Source organism: Halichondria panicea, chromosome 8, assembly GCF_963675165.1.
Source record: "Halichondria panicea chromosome 8, odHalPani1.1, whole genome shotgun sequence".
Classification (NCBI taxonomy): domain Eukaryota; kingdom Metazoa; phylum Porifera; class Demospongiae; order Suberitida; family Halichondriidae; genus Halichondria; species Halichondria panicea.
Genome location: NC_087384.1, coordinates 5,092,610 through 5,109,607, shown reverse-complemented (window position 1 = coordinate 5,109,607; position 16,998 = coordinate 5,092,610). Strand labels below are relative to the sequence as shown.

The following is a 16,998-nucleotide window of genomic DNA, read 5'->3' as shown; positions in this document are numbered from 1 at the left end:
TGGTGAAAGGCAGTGGGTTACAATTAGCTTAGTTTTTACTCTCATATCACACCCACTAAATGTATGGAGCATGCAGGTAGTTAGCTTTCCTGCACATACATAGCGGAAGTTACTTGTGCAATATCATAGGGGGGTTAAAAAACAAAAGCGCGGGTGCAATATATTTGACCACGCCCACTTGAAATTGACATAATTATAGTAAACGTGCACAAAGTATACTTACAATGACATGTATACATAATACATGTGAATGGTATGTGTGGAATTATAAGTGTATTTACTATACTTAGTTTGTCCTGGACTTGTAAGTTTATACTCATGTCAACAGATACTATAATACTTCATAGTTCACAAGCAATACAAGTTGAGCTATCCCCTTAAACGCACCCTCTAGATCCGGGCCTGCGGTCAGACCTTCAACCACGAAAACCACGAATATTTTGCCCCAACGACGTATACCAGAGGAGGTACAAGGTACGACACGCGTGCCTCGATTAGACTAATTACCTCTGCAATAACGTTGAGCGTGGGCGGATAATCAAGGCGTGGTTACGCCCACGTTCAACGTTATTGCAGAGGTAATTAGCCTAATCGAGGCACGCGTGTCGTACCTCCTCTGGACGTATACTATAGCGGGAGGGTATAAATTTTCGCGGATGTGCCTTTAGAAAGGTTTTTGCGGATTTAATTTTCGTGGAATAGCGGATTTTTTGCAGCATGCATGCTAGCCTCCTTCACTAGCCTCTCTTCGAGGAAGAGCAGCCTGGAATCGAGGCTACATGCATGCATGAAATATTAAATTCGCGGTTATAAATGTTCGCGGTTCATGCCTAATCGCTTGCGCATGCGCACCGAGGTATACTTGGAGTACCTGCCATGAATATAATTAATATTATAATAATAATTATTATTTACTCTATGAATAAAGAATTTGTGGTCGAGTGCAGTTTAAAGCTAGTCTGTATATCTACATTGTGACTATGGAATCATAGATATATGATGGAATACAACGAAAATCTAAATAGACCTAGATCTAGGTCTTTGGCTGGGAAGTTCAAGTGAGACACAATGATGTATCAGGCTTAATAATTATCTTTGGTCTAGCTTAAGTTCCTTAATTAATCGAGGTACTCGTGGCATAATTTAGGCGTGCTACGTACTTGTAGTCGGACAAGCAGTATCCTGTGATCATGGGGCCTTAATTAGTTATTGCTATAATTATAGAGGTGTATGCCAAGAACTACGGTAAAATCTAATGCATTGCGTGGATTAACATAATTCACTTCATTTTCATCTAGGGGCAGTGGTGTAACTAGCAATGAGCTCTTGCCTCCTGTTATGTGACTCACCAAACTAGCTAACTTCTGGCTATAGTTAGCCAACTATAGGTATTATAGAATTGAATGAGCAGAAAACGAGTTCTGCTCTACTCATGCACTGTTTTGTTGATGAAGAAAAGAGAAGAAGAGCAGGTAAATAGCAGTTTATACTGCGTTTTACATGCCCTTCTACCGTATTCGTTAATTATAGTGGGTGCGGTTTCCGGTTAACCATTTTGCGGGGGTGCAAGCACCTGATCTGCCTCCTTCCTGTAAATCTTCTAGTTACGCCCCTGAGGGGGTCCTGAAATGGCATGTCTCCCGCAGTTTTATATCAATGTGAATTCGAATGAAGTTTTGAGACAAACGCACCTCATACTATATATACCTTGACATTACGTGTATTCTGAGGGATTTCCCAGGGACTGTCCCATCTCATGCCCATGCACTCACATATCAGTGACCACTAATTGTTTATTTTTCCTGCACAGTTTCCTGCTCCTAGAAAGTAATGAATTCAATCCTACCGCGGAAGGTGAACTTGATTAATATTTTTACTTACTTTACTAACTATAATCCATGCATTAATTGCCGTTGAAAGTATAAGAAGTTATCTTTAATTTAATGGTTATATAGGATAGTGGGTAATTGGTGTGTATGCAGGCGTATAGTATAGGAGTAACAATGGCTTACCTTGTGGAATGTGTTGAGCAACAGAAATGACCACTCATGAATAATTGTCCTATCATAATGATTTTACTACAATGTTTACAGCTCGATCCCAAGCCACACTTCCTCAATCGAAAGCCTGCTAAAAGCAGCAGAAACCTTATGACCATGCACTCATGCATTATACTATATACATTATACAGCTAAAAGCAGCTATATACACTCATTATTTGTTATTCAGGAGAGAAAGAGGCACATCACCAAGAGAGTGAGAACACTTGTGCTGACAGTAAGTCGCATATATACATATAACATCCATGCTAACCGTCATAGATTTGTGCTACATTATTACATACGTAGTATACATCGTATATATTTGCTGACGGCAATATTTTTGTTTCGTATATACCTCTCCCACTGCATGGTGTTCACTTGAAATTCATATCTTTCCATAAATCATTTTCGTATGGCAATATTCACAGAGATATAGGGATGTATATATGTACCCTGTTGAGGGTGTTTTGATACTATTGTGTTAACATTTTATTTTATTTATCATGCAGTCAAGGAGACTTTCTTGACAAATGACTTGGGAACTCAGACTAAAACTGAGGGTACGTTTCGCTGGCAAATTAAAGATATAGTGATGCATGTTGTGTAAGCTTGCGCATGCATGTACATATCTTGGTGTTGAAGTTAAAACATGGTGTAAGACTTTGTTGGTACATGCATGCGTGTGTACTGTAATGGCTGGATACAAGGAGACTGTCTTGAAAAATTATTTCTAACTCTAACAGAGGGTATATACATACGTTTCACTCCTTATCGATAATTCTTAAATACGTATTACTTACACAGGTATTTTGGTCGATGTCAGTAATAAAGGTATGTACAGTACAAATACAACATTTGGCATTGTAAGATAACTATATATATTATCATTACTGTAGAGTTCCGAACAGATTACTTAACACTGGTCTATGGATTGTTCAAGGACATCTATGGTAAGTATAAAACTGACGTCCGCTTAAGATTAGGATATAGTGTTTCGCCCACGCAAGAAAAGTACAACAATTTTGGCAAAGCTAGCTACACAACTTCTGCTTCAGTTTTTCTACCTTCTTAGCTGATGATAGTGTCCCATTTAAGCATGGATCAAATTGAACGAGGTATCACTATGGGGCAGGACTATAACATTTTCATAGAGTTTGCAGTGCTCGATCACTTTAAATAATTATGGCTCTAAGTTATGTATAGACCTTGTCATAGTCTAAGAGCTTTTGTATCTCCATGCATCCATGGCCTCTGTAGCTGTAGAAAAGTGATGCAGAAATAATAGTATCCACCACGGATCTCTTTGGCTATATTCTGTACCCTTCATGTAGTATACAAAGGAAATAAAGACAGCCGGTTTTATAGCTTGAATATGAACATTATCATTCGGCCTGCATTCATACAAACTAATTCATGATTAATGATCCCTTAGTTGGGACAATAAAGTAAGAAACATTCATATGGTACGTATATTATGTATGTATACATGTGGTACAAATAATTATTGTAGATCGAACAACTCTTTCTGAACATCCACTGCCTTTTCATGAAGTATCATCCATCATTGGTAAGTTAAGTATGAACACTAAGAATTCATTAGGAAGAGTACACAACTCCACTTATACAACCGTTCAATCATAGTAGGAGTTCTGTCCAGCCTACGTCAAAACCACATGCTGTTGTATAAACTGTGAAGTCTTAAATTAGGAAAATAACTATCACTACCAGTGCATGAGTATTTGTGACGTAGGTCTGGCTGAATACCTCCTGTGTCTGGCTAAACGCCTCCTGTGTACAGAGTTGCGTACAGAATTATTATACAAGAAAAGAGTCTACACTCACTATCTATAATCCATCTCTTCTAGAAAAGCTGCAGGGGGCACCTAACCAGATCATGGACATGCTAAACAAAAGTTTACAAACTGATCCCATTACCAATATCGTTAATGAACTCATGGTAAGCTAATGTCTTTCTATTGGTTGATGTTAACATGTTTCCTTTACCGTAGGAGATGATCAACACCAAACGAATGAGTAAAACTAAACTACCGAGGAACGCTAAACTAAAGCCGAAGAAAATCAAAGAACCCTTTGATAATCAGCAAGAAGATATGAACACAAACGTGGGCCCTGCGGAGCCTATTTTTAACTACGTTATGAACTTAAAGCAACATACGGCCACATATACTGATGACAACTCCAACACTGCCCCCACACATCAATCAACCTCTGAAGATTGTGAAAAACTTGTTAAAAATGCTGAGCTAAGCAGCGTCACTAGAAGACCCACTGCCAAATCAACCCATGCTGCTGTAGGTGAGGAGGAGCTTAACCACAAATGGACCCGCTTTATTACCAAATTGCCTGCTACAAATGAGGAACTTACTCCCAAATTGATCTACACTGCAAGCGAGGAACTTAATCACAAATGGACCCGCCTTATCGGCAAATTTCCTGCTACGAATGAGGAACTTACCCCCAAATGGACCCACGCTGCGAGTGGGGAACTTTCCCCCAAATGCACCCACGCTGCGAGTGAGGAATTTGCCCCCAAATGGACCCACGCTGCGAGTGGGGAACTTGCCCCCAAATGGACCCACGCTGCGAGTGGGGAACTTGCCCCCAAATGGACCCACGCTGCGAGTGGGGAACTTGCCCCCAAATGGACCCACGCTGCGAGTGGGGAACTTGCCCCCAAATGGACCCACGCTGCGAGTGGGGAACTTGCCCCCAAATGGACCCACGCTGCAAGTTGGGAACTTGCCCCCAAATGGACCCACGCTGCGAGTGGGGAACTTGCTCCCAAATGGACCCACGCTGCGAGTGGGGAACTTTCCCCCAAATTGACCCACGCTGCGAGTGAAGAACTTGCCCCCAAATGGACCCATGCTGTGAGTGGGGAACTTACCTCCAAATGGACCCACGCTGCGAGTGGGGAACTTACCTCCAAATGGACCCACGCTGCGAGTGAGAAACTTGCCCCCAAATGGACCCACGTTGCGAGTGACGACCTTACCCCTAAATGCACCCAAGCTGCGAGTGGGGAACTTACCCCCAAATGGACCCACGTTGCGAGTGACGACCTTACCCCCAAATGCACCCAAGCTGCAAGTGAGGAACTGACCTCTAAATGGACCCACACTGCGAGTGAGAAACTTACCCCCAAATGGACCCACGCTGCGAGTGAGGAACTTACCCTCAAATGCACCCACGTTGCGAGTGAGAAACTTACCCTCAAGTGTGCGAGTGTGGACTCTAACTACGCTGCGAGTGAGGAACCTACCCCCAAGTCTAACCACGCTGCAAGTGTGGAACTTACCCTCAATTGCACCCACGTTGCGAGTGACGACCTTACCCCCAAATGCACCCAAGCTGCGAATGAGGAACTGATCACCAAATGTGCCCCCGCTGAGAGTGAGGAACTTACCTCTAAATGGACCCACACTGCGAGTGAGAAACTTACCCCCAAATGGACCCACGCTGCGAGTGAGGAACTTACCCTCAAATGCACCCACGTTGCGAGTGAGAAACTTACCCTCAAGTGTGGGAATGTGGACTCTAACTACGCTGCGAGTGAGAAACTTACCCCCAAATGCACCCCCGCTGAAAGTGAAGAACTTACTTCCAAATGTACCCACATTGCGAGTGAGGAACTTACCCCCAAATCGAACCAGGTTGCGAATGAGAAACTTACTCCCAAATGGACCCACGTTGCGAGTGAGAAACTTACCCCCAAATGCACCCAAGCTGCAAATGAGGAACTGACCACCAAATGTACCCCCGCTGCGAGTGATGAATTTACCTCTAATTGGACCCACGCTGCGAGTGAGGAACTTACCACCAAATGTACCCCCGCTGCGAGTGATGACTTTACCTCTAAATGGACCCATGCTGCAAATGAGGAGCTGACCACCAAATGTACCCCCGCTGCGAGTGATGACTTTACCTCTAAATGGACCCACGCTGCGAGTGAGGAACTTACCCCCAAATTGACCCATGCTGCAAATGAGGAACTTGCCCTGAAATGGACCCACGTTGCGAGTGAGCACCTTACCCCCAAATGCACCCTACCTGCGAGTGAGGAACTGACCTCCAAGTGTGCGAGTGTGGACTCTAACTACGCTGTGAGTGAGGAACCTACCCCCAAGTGGAACCACGCTGCGAATGAGGAACTTACCCTCAAATGCACCCAAGCTGTGAATGAGGAACTGACCACTAAATGTACCCCCGCTGCGAGTGAGGAACTTACCTCTAAATGGACCCACACTGCGAGTGAGGAACTTACCCCCAAATGGACCTACGTTGTGAGTGAGGAACTTACCCCCAAATGGACCCACGTTGCGATTGAGAAAGTTACCCTCAAATGCACTCAAGCTGCAAGTGAGGAACTGACCTTCAAGTGTGCGAGTGTGGACTCTAACTACGCTGAGAGTGAGGAACCTACCCCCAAGTCTAACCACGCTGCAAGTGTGGAACTTACCCTCAATGGCACCCCCGCTGCGAGTGAAGAACTTACCCCCAAATCAAACCAGGTTGCGAATGAGGAACTTACCCCCAAATCGAACCAGGTTGCGAATGAGGAACTTACCCCCAAATCGAACCAGGTTGCGAATGAGAAACTTACTCCCAAATGGACCCACGCTGCGAGTGAGAAACTTACTCCCAAATGGACCCACGCTGCGAGTGAGAAACTTACCCCCAAATGCATCCAAGCTGCGAATGAGGAACTGACCACCAAATGTACCCTCGCTGCGAGTGAGGAACTTACCTCTAAATGGACCCACACTGCGAGTGAGGAACTTACCTCCAAATGGACCCACGCTGCGAGTGAGAAACTTGCCCCCAAATGGACCCACGTTGCGAGTGACGACCTTACCCCCAAATGCACTCAAGCTGCAAGTGAGGAACTGACCTCTAAATGGACCCACACTGCGAGTGAGAAACTTACCCCCAAATGGACCCACGCTGCGAGTGAGGAACTTACCCTCAAATGCACCCACGTTGCGAGTGAGAAACTTACCCTCAAGTGTGCGAGTGTGGACTCTAACTACGCTGCGAGTGAGGAACCTACCCCCAAGTCTAACCACGCTGCAAGTGTGGAACTTACCCTCAATTGCACGCACGTTGCGAGTGACGACCTTACCCCCAAATGCACCCAATCTGCGAATGAGGAACTGATCACCAAATGTGCCCCCGCTGAGAGTGAGGAACTTATCTCTAAATGGACCCACACTGCGAGTGAGAAACTTACCCCCAAATGGACCCACGCTGCGAGTGAGGAACTTACCCTCAAATGCACCCACGTTGCGAGTGAGAAACTTACCCTCAAGTGTGCGAATGTGGACTCTAACTACGCTGCGAGTGAGAAACTTACCCCCAAATGCACCCCCGCTGAAAGTGAAGAACTTACTTCCAAATGTACCCACATTGCGAGTGAGGAACTTACCCCCAAATCGAACCAGGTTGCGAATGAGAAACTTACTCCCAAATGGACCCACGTTGCGAGTGAGAAACTTACCCCCAAATGCACCCAAGCTGCAAATGAGGAACTGACCACCAAATGTACCCCCGCTGCGAGTGATGAATTTACCTCTAATTGGACCCACGCTGCGAGTGAGGAACTTACCACCAAATGTACCCCCGCTGCGAGTGATGACTTTACCTCTAAATGGACCCATGCTGCAAATGAGGAGCTGACCACCAAATGTACCCCCGCTGCGAGTGATGACTTTACCTCTAAATGGACCCACGCTGCGAGTGAGGAACTTACCCCCAAATGGACCCATGCTGCAAATGAGGAACTTGCCCCGAAATGGACCCACGTTGCGAGTGAGCACCTTACCCCCAAATGCACCCTACCTGCGAGTGAGGAACTGACCTCCAAGTGTGCGAGTGTGGACTCTAACTACGCTGCGAGTGAGGAACCTACCCCCAAGAGGAACCACGCTGCGAGTGAGGAACTTAGCCTCAAATGCACCCAAGCTGTGAATGAGGAACTGACCACTAAATGTACCCCCGCTGCGAGTGAGGAACTTACCTCTAAATGGACCCACACTGCGAGTGAGGAACTTACCCCCAAATGGACCTACGTTGTGAGTGAGGAACTTACCCCCAAATGGACCCACGTTGCGAGAGAGGAACTTACCCCCAAATGCACCCAAGCTGCGAGTGATGAACTGACCTTCAAGTGTGCGAGTGTGGACTCTAACTACGCTGCGAGGGAGGAACCTACCCCCAAATGTACCACCGCTGCGAGTGAAGAACTTACTCCCAAATGGACCCACGTTGCGAGTGAGGAATTTACCCCCAAATCAAACCAGGTTGTGAATGAGAAACTTACTCCCAAATGGACCCACGCTGCGAATGAGAAACTTACCTCCAAATGCACCCAAGTTGCGAATGAGGAACTGACCACCAAATGTACCCCCGCTGCGAGTGAGGAACTTACCTCCAAATGGACCCACACTGCAATAGAGGAACTTACCCCCAAATGGACCCACGTTGCGAGTGAGGAGCTTACCCCCAAATGGACCCACGTTGCGAGTGAGGAAGTTACCCCCAAATGCACCCAAACTGCGAATGAGGAACTGACCACCAAATGTACCCCCGCTGTGAGTGAGGAACTTACCTCCAAATGGACCCACACTGCGAGTGAGGAACTTACCCCCAAATGGACCCACGTTGCAAGTGAGAAACTTACCCCCAAATGGACCCACGCTGCGAGTGAGGAACTTACCCCCAAATGGACCCACGTTGCGATTGAGAAACTTACCCTCAAATGCACTCAAGCTGCAAGTGAGGAACTGACCTTCAAGTGTGCGAGTGTGGACTCTAACTACGCTGCGAGTGAGGAACCTACCCCCAAGTCTAACCACGCTGCAAGTGTGGAACTTACCCTCAATGGCACCCCCGCTGCGAGTGAAGAACTTACCCCCAAATCGAACCAGGTTGCGAATGAGGAAATTACCCCCAAATCAAACCAGGTTGCGAATGAGGAACTTACCCCCAAATCGAACCAGGTTGCGAATGAGGAACTTACCCCCAAATCGAACCAGGTTGCGAATGAGAAACTTACTCCCAAATGGACCCACGCTGCGAGTGAGAAACTTACTCCCAAATGGACCCACGCTGCGAGTGAGAAACTTACCCCCAAATGCATCCAAGCTGCGAATGAGGAACTTACCACTAAATGTACCCCTGCTGCGAGTGAAGAACTTACCTCTAAATGGACCCACACTGCGAGTGAGGAACTTACCCCCAAATGGACCCACGCTGCGAGTGAGGAATTTACCCCCAAATGGACCCACATTGCGAGTGAGGAACTTACCCCCAAATGGACCCACGTTGCGAGTGAGGAATTTACCCCTAAATGGACCCACGCTGCGAGCCTGGAACTTACCCCCAGGTGGACCCACACTGCGAGCCTGGAACTTACCCCTAAATGGACCCACGCTGCGAGCCTGGAACTTACCCCCAAATGGACCCACGCTGCAAGTCTGGAACTTACCCTCGAATGGACCCACGCTGCGAGTCTGGAACTTACCCCCAAATGCACTGAACTGACCTCCAAAAGGGCCCACGTTATAAATGTGGAACTTACTTTCAAACGGACCCATGCAGCAAGTGAGAAATTTACCCTTAAATGGATTCACACTGTCAAGTATGCAAATCTGCAAGATACTTCTTGTGGCAGCAAAGCAACTGCAAGTATAGAAAAAAGCTGTCATGTGAAGCATAACAAAATACAATTAACTGGGAAACTTCTGAAACAAAGTGAGGAAAATGTCGACCCGGAGAAGCCTACAAACGAACAATCCCTATGTCACATCAAGACTCCTAGCAGCAGCCCCCAAATACTGAGCTGCAATGGGAACAATGAGAAAAAAGACTCTACTACTGGTAAACATGACGGTGGGTCCTCTTCCCAAACAGAATCTCACTCTACCTCATCTTCATCAAATAGAAACAGTACAATGGCCAGTGGGTGTGGTGGTAGCGGAGGAAGAGATAATGACGATAAGAATAATAACAAACGCATATCAAATGTAGATATTTCTCTAGAAGAAGAAGAAGAAGAGTCTAGTGATAGCGATGAAGCCTCCGAAGATGTGGATAAACAGTCACATGACATCACTGTAAGTTAATACGTAGTAGGAATCTCACTGTGTGAGTAGCCTGCATGTGTATTATTCATCACAAATGATACACAGGTCGTATCAGCCCCTTGCGAACTAGTTAAAGAAGATAAAGTTATGCCCTCTGCCATCAAGCCATGTGTCTATCCTTGTTTTAAAAAGGTAATGTTGCATGCTAACCCCTTCACCATCCCTGCATGATTTAGGCATTTTGTAAGTTTTTCTTTCAACCACAGCGACCCAAGCAACGCAATAAACAAAAATCAAGGCACAAACGTCAGCAGCAGCTGGCTGTGAATAACATCACTATTGTTGAAGAAGCCGCTCAATCTTCCAAAGGTAACCACGCACCCATCCCCACAACAAAAACTCAGAGTTGGCAACAAAAGGAGAGAAAAAAAAGTTATACCGGTAGTGATGTAGCTCTCGACTATAACGATTCTGATACTTCTAGTCATAATGGAGAACAATTAGCTGTGCGCCGAAAAAAAAGAAAGAAACAATCAACTGAGAAACAAGCTGAGGAAGATGACAGAGTGAGACTAATTGTCGACCCGGAGAAGTCTACAAACGAACGATCCCTATGTCACATCAAGACTCTTAGCAGGAAAAAAGGTAGCCCCCAAATACTGAGCTGCAATGGGAACAATGGGAACAATGGAAACAAAGACTCTACTACTGGTAAACATGACGGCGGGTCCTCTTCCCAAACAGGATCTCACTCTACCTCATCTTCATCAAATAGAAACAGTGCAAGTGCCAGTGGGTGTGGTGGTAGCGGAGGAAGAGATGATGACGAAAATAAAAACAATTATATTTCAAGTGAGAGTTCTACCGAAGATGAGTGTAGTGATAATGAACAAGCCTCCAAAGATGTGCAAAAAAAGGTACTTGGTTTCACTGTAAGGAAACAGTAACTATAGCTATACATCAGTAACTATAGCTATACAGCTTTAGAATGTTTGCCATAAATACTGCAATTTGATTGGCTAAAGGAAGTGTTCTATCCAACTTAGAAAATCATATACTTCACTTAAAAAATCATGTAGCAAAGATTAGATAAGAACATTCAATCAAATCTGATTGGCTAAATACTCATGGTTGCTATGATCTAAAATGCTTAGACACTGTTTAGGAAGTTTCTACATGATTTAGAAGTCCTCAGGGCTAGTAGAACCCTCACTGTGTTCGGGATACTACAACCAGCCCTTTGGGCTTCTAAATCATGTATAACCTTCCTAAACAGTGTCTAACTATTATATAGTTACTGATGATCATGCACGCAGTGTATATGTATCATTCATCACAGGTTGTACTCGAACGAGTTAAAGAAGATGAAGGTATGCTCTCTGTCTACAAGCCTTTCGTCAGCTGTTACGGAGAGGTATGTAAGTCACATTGTATATGTGCAAGTAAACACTATCGTATATGCATAATATTAGTTGCATGTTCACGCGGTATCTATTTATCCAAGCACCGTTCAATGTTATTCCCGTAACTCAAAAGTCATAATTTATGTGGCAAGAATTATGTATCAGTACATGATTCGTGTATCGTTCATACAGGTCGTATCAGCCGAACACAAACAAAATGAAGAAGATAAAGGTCACAGCTTGCACTTATCAAACTCTTTGAATGCAGGAGCAACAATATTAATCTCTGTGGGCAGTCGTATTTCACCACACCAACTACGTCCACCTGAACGCGTGCCACTTGAAACTAAACGAATATGTACTTTGGTCGAAGCTCAAGAGAAATGTGGAACAACGCCGACGGGGCATGCTACTGCATCACAATTGGTCCGGCCTCCTGAAAAACTCAATTTGACTGGGAAAGATGCACAGAAAAAGGTGCCATAATGTAATGTACACAGCTATAGTTATTAATGACTTTGGTGCTCAAAGATCTCATGTGAAAATGTATCAGTACAGTATATAAGGTATACGTATTGTTCATCAGGTTGTACTCAAACAAGTTGAAGAAGATGAAAGTATGCCCTCTGTCTACAAGCCTTTCGTCAGCTGTTACGGAGAGGTAAGTCATATTGTATATATGTGCAAGTAAACACTGTCGTATAAATTATGCATAATATTAGTTGTTCACGCGATATCTATTTATTTCCGTAACTCATATTGATTTATGTGGCAAGAATTAATGTGTATATCATCAGTACATGATTCGTGTATCGTTCATACAGGTCGTATCAGCCGAACACAAACAAGATAAAGAAGATGAAGGTCACAGCTTGCACTTATCAAACTCTTTGAATGCAGGAGCAACAATATTAATCTCTGTGGGCAATCGTATTTTACCACACCAACTACGTCCACCCGAACGCGTGCCACTTGAAACTAAACGAATATGTACTTTGGTCGAAGCTCAAGAGAAATGTGGAACAACGGGGCATGCCACTGCATCACAATTGGTTCGGCCTCCTGAAAAACTCAATTTGGCTGGGAAAGATGTACAGAAAAAGGTATTGTATGCCATAATGTAATGTACACAGCTATAGTTATTAATGACTTTGGTGCTCAAAGATCTCATGTGAAAATGTATCAGTACAGTATATAAGGTATACGTATTGTTCATCAGGTTGTACTCAAACAAGTTGAAGAAGATGAAAGTATGCCCTCTGTCTACAAGCCTTTCGTCAGCTGTTACGGAGAGGTAAGTCATATTGTATATATGTGCAAGTAAACACTATCGTATAAATTATGCATAATATTAGTTGTTCACGCGATATCTATTTATTTCCGTAACTCATATTGATTTATGTGGCAAGAATTAATGTGTATATCATCAGTACATGATTCGTGTATCGTTCATACAGGTCGTATCAGCCGAACACAAACAATATGAAGAAGATGAAGGTCACAGCTTGCACTTATCAAACTCTTTGAATGCAAGAGCAACAATATTAATCTCTGTGGGCAATCGTATTTTACCACACCAACTACGTCCACCTGAACGCGTGCCACTTGAAACTAAACGAATATGTACTTTGGTCGAAGCTCAAGAGAAATGTGGAACAACGGGGCATGCTACTGCATCACAATTGGTTCGGCCTCCTGAAAAACTCAATTTGGCTGGGAAAGATGTACAGAAAAAGGTATTGTATGCCATAATGTAATGTACACAGCTATAGTTGTTAATGACTTTGGTGCTCAAAGATCTCATGTGAAAATGTATCAGTACAGCATATAATGTATTGTTCATCAGGTTGTACTCAAACAAGTTGAAGAAGATAAAGGTATGCCATCTGTCTACAAGCCTTTCGTCAGCTGTTACCCTGGATATTTTGAAGAGGTATATGTGAGTCGCATAATTCATTCCCTATGTTTAATAATTAGTTTTTAAAAGTGATAAATGGCCATTGTTTGCATGGTGCTCCAACTCAAATAGTTGACCAGTCACTGCCATCGGTGAGTGTACTGTATGTATACCACAGTGGCGGATCCAGGGGGAGATTCCAGGGTGCCACGGATCCCCCCCCCCTTTCAGTCTATAGCTATTGTGGCCGGCTTTACTACAGCTACCTACCAGCTAGCTATTAATCAGTTTTTGTAGCTATTGTAATTTGATTCAATGATTGTACCTGTTGTTTTGATGTGTCAACTGCCAAAGGAGTGTTCAGGTTAGCCTAGGCTAGCTAGTTGACTGTTCGTGGCAGCTAGCTAGCTCTAGCTAACTCTACGCAAGTCTATTATAGGACTTCCCCTGGCCTAGTCATGTATGACCGGAAGTGGGCGTAACCCCCAAAAAAGTTCGCACTGTATGCGATTTTCATTTTTCCTGGATCCGCCACTGCCTAGCTACATCTTTGTGTTATACCTACCCTTCAAATCAGTTAATGATTTACTGTTACAGTATACATACTGATGTACACTGATTTTTACATGTACATTTGTTTTTTCATATATAGGAAATGGTTGTGCACTCGAGATCCTCCAGTGATCCTGATACGAACCCTACTTACATGTTCCACTATATTCGCCCGCCATCCAGTGATTGTGATGGTTCGAAACTGTTCAGGGCATTGTTTGGTCCTGGTGCTGAGAATGAAGCACGAAGCACTGGAGCTGTGGTGTGTGATAGTAACCCCAGTACTGGTCAAGTAAGTCTTCGTTTATCAATGTGTGAAATTACATCTATTGTTTCCATAGAGTGGATGTTTATTGGGAGCTACAAATCACAGACTGCATCAGTGCTTCTTTGATGTTCGTATTCGCCAAGGCAATGGTGAGTTGAGAGCATAGAGAGTGGGAACCCCCCCCTATACATTTAGAACGGACACTTTTGGGGAGCAAACTTTCAGCTACAGCAGTGCCTTTTAATTTAATTTATGAGGGCCTGGTTGTTTTACATACATCAATTGTTTATTTGGGCCGGGTATACATGGCCAGTGCAGTAGGGGTTAGCCATTTATTCAGGGGTATAGCCGTTAGGAGACGTTCAAGCACTGTGCATTGAAATGTACATGTAGTAGTACATGTGTTAGAGTTAGCATAGGTTTTGGTCAGGTATTTTTTTGTGGTATGCACACAGTGAGACTGAGTGGGTGCAGCCAGTACTTTGTACATGTATGTCTTCTATTATGACAACATATTAATTCATGTACTACCCAAATAATATGTGTTTCCATAGCTTCGTTCCTATCTCTAAGGAATGAAAGGGAGAAAAATAATGGCCTGCATGGGTGATGGTGCACATGTGCTTATTCGTGCTGGGGAATCTCTTCTTTTTTTCTATCTTATGGTGAAGAAGCTTAGCTGCATGTGGCTTATGCTTTTGATTGCGTTGGTCTAGAAGGCTTAGTACACACTATAGTCTAAAGCCAGAAGAGGCTCTCATCTACCTCTACGATGGTTGTATGGTCGGGATGTCTGAGCTTGGTTCCGTCAGGCTATGGCAAGTCTTTGTGCTTTTTATGGTGCTTGTGAAGACAACCTGGTCATACAACCATCGTGGCCTGAGGTATAGATGAGAGCCTCTTCTGCATGATTGGTTTCGGACTAGTGTGCAAGGCTGAAGCCTTCTCAACCAACACAATAGAGGGCATATGGAAGCCACAGCTGCAGTCATGATATTATAGTGAACAGACTAATTGTTAGTTTATGGTATAATTTACTAAATCTTTTACGTTCGTAGTAGTACGATTACCCAGATTCTGGTTAATTGTGCAGCACATGATGTGCTAACACCTATTTTCGACATAGCGGAAAAAACGGCCTGCATGGCACCGAGGCTAGTGTTTCTATTGATTTGACAATATTAATTTAATTAGTCCTGTATAGTGTTCGCGTGTGCCTGCCTATCGTAGCACCTTATGCATTTACATTGCAAAGACAAGGCACAGGGTTGTGTATTAATTGTATTGGTTGATTTGTAGGGGCTGCTCTTTGTCAAGAGGTGGGTCACTTTGTGACATTGGTTGATGGTGCCAAAGAACTGTGCCAACTGATAGTCAACATCCTCCAGTTCTTACGTCAGAAACAGCTAGGACTAACAACCCTGGAGTCAATCACCATCGATGAGCCGAGAGTTATCAGTATCCCAAACTCTCATCTAGCTCCTCTCAACAATCAGTTAACGGCAATAACTGTAAGTTCTATCATTATAGTAATACATATACGTATAGTTTGTGTATGCTCATGATGAAGATAAGAGTGTCAAACTACCGATTACCTCTACACAAAAACTTTGCACAAAGTAACATGACTCGCACGTGATAAGTATTGTAGTAATCTCCTAACCGTGACGTTTTTAGGGGTGTGGTAATTACATCTGATTCTACCAGTTGTTTGCATTCAACATTCAGAGCTGCTCACCGCACAATATAGGAGACGGTCTCTTCACAAAAATCATCTAAATAGAGACAATAGTCGAGTTGACCCTCTTCATTTGCACTCTTTACTCATTGTTAACAAATTCTGTGCGTTGCGTAGTGTATGCACGCAAGCTTGCGCAAAAGTCAATTGCGAGTTGCTCACGTGCAATTGACAGGATGTCACGTTACTTTGTGCATAGTTTTTGTGTATAGATATCGGTAGTTCGATACTTTCTCTTCTTATATTATACTCTTGATGATAATCACAAGTCAAATAGTTGACGTGGAGCTCACTTTATAATGCTATAATTGCATCTTAGTGAGCCGATTTACTGATGACTGACTGCATGTGTTAAATGTATGTATTTTTTGTGTGCAGCTTCGATTGCTTGGCAGACTCGGTGAGGAGTTCCTTGACCTTTGGGAGCGAAAGTACCCAGTAAGTACATGCAATTGTTTCAAACTGCAAGATAATAATCGTTTGTAACAGATTGTAACCCTAACCCTCCCACACACTTAAAGTAAGTCATGCTTTTCTCTTCCACCCAGAGATCTCGTTCTGTTGAGATCAGTCCTCTCCAGCTGTTTGTGATCTGGTTCCATAGTGTGGAAAGCAATGGTCAAGATGTAGTGACAGCTCTACTGGGAGAAGCACTCTTAAAACTAAGAACACACTAGCGGATTTATCGGTGACATAATTATAATTATATTTGTTCGTGTACGTAATTATTAAGTAAAAGTGGAAATCATTTCGTGTTATGGTCCTGTATATAGTTTTTTTATTGTAACGCAGTAGAAAGCTGTTTAAATTCATATCTGTTCAATAATATTCGTGTGTACCATTTTTAAATTGACTGTATAATTAACCCTAACCCTGACCCTAACCCTAAGAATGTCTTGGAATCAGTGTGATAATTATGTACGTACTTTTATTGGCCTTTCCCTCTCTAGTCTCCCCACTGGCCTTGGTATATACGTAGCTCAAGACATTGCC

The 16,998-nt window shown here is 43.7% G+C and overlaps 1 protein-coding gene across 3 annotated transcripts; it reads left to right on the top strand.

The window, feature by feature from the left end:
- The first annotated feature begins 916 nt into the window (after positions 1–916).
- On the top strand, positions 917–16,854 carry LOC135340312 (uncharacterized). Of its 3 annotated transcripts, none has more exons than XM_064536630.1 (23): positions 917–1,058; positions 1,811–1,854; positions 2,230–2,277; positions 2,552–2,602; positions 2,847–2,873; positions 2,939–2,992; positions 3,553–3,609; positions 3,908–3,999; positions 4,052–10,177; positions 10,253–10,339; positions 10,414–11,064; positions 11,487–11,561; positions 11,743–12,027; positions 12,137–12,211; positions 12,375–12,653; positions 12,770–12,844; positions 13,008–13,286; positions 13,397–13,483; positions 14,100–14,291; positions 14,341–14,416; positions 15,567–15,778; positions 16,384–16,443; positions 16,554–16,854. In XM_064536630.1, the coding sequence occupies exons 1-23, from the start codon at positions 997–999 to the stop codon at positions 16,680–16,682; spliced, it is 9,123 nt and encodes a 3,040-aa protein (XP_064392700.1). In that variant the 5' UTR covers positions 917–996; the 3' UTR covers positions 16,683–16,854. The 3 variants fall into 3 exon arrangements, with proteins under 3 accessions (XP_064392700.1, XP_064392699.1, XP_064392701.1); XM_064536629.1 differs by having other exon boundaries at positions 13,397–13,489; XM_064536631.1 differs by lacking the exon at positions 10,253–10,339 and having other exon boundaries at positions 13,397–13,489.
- Positions 16,855–16,998: the final 144 nt, after the last annotated feature.

What these genes read in the sequence shown, in the direction of transcription:
- LOC135340312 (XM_064536629.1), top strand. Translation starts at nt 997, where the DNA reads ATGATGGAATACAACGAAAATCTAAATAGACCTAGATCTAGGTCTTTG. An exon ending in GGAAAGATGTACAGAAAAAG is followed by an intron (nt 13,287 to 13,396) that starts GTATTGTATGCC and finishes ATTGTTCATCAG; the next exon opens with GTTGTACTCAAACAAGTTGA. An exon ending in ATCAGTTAACGGCAATAACT is followed by an intron (nt 15,779 to 16,383) that starts GTAAGTTCTATC and finishes TTTTGTGTGCAG; the next exon opens with CTTCGATTGCTTGGCAGACT.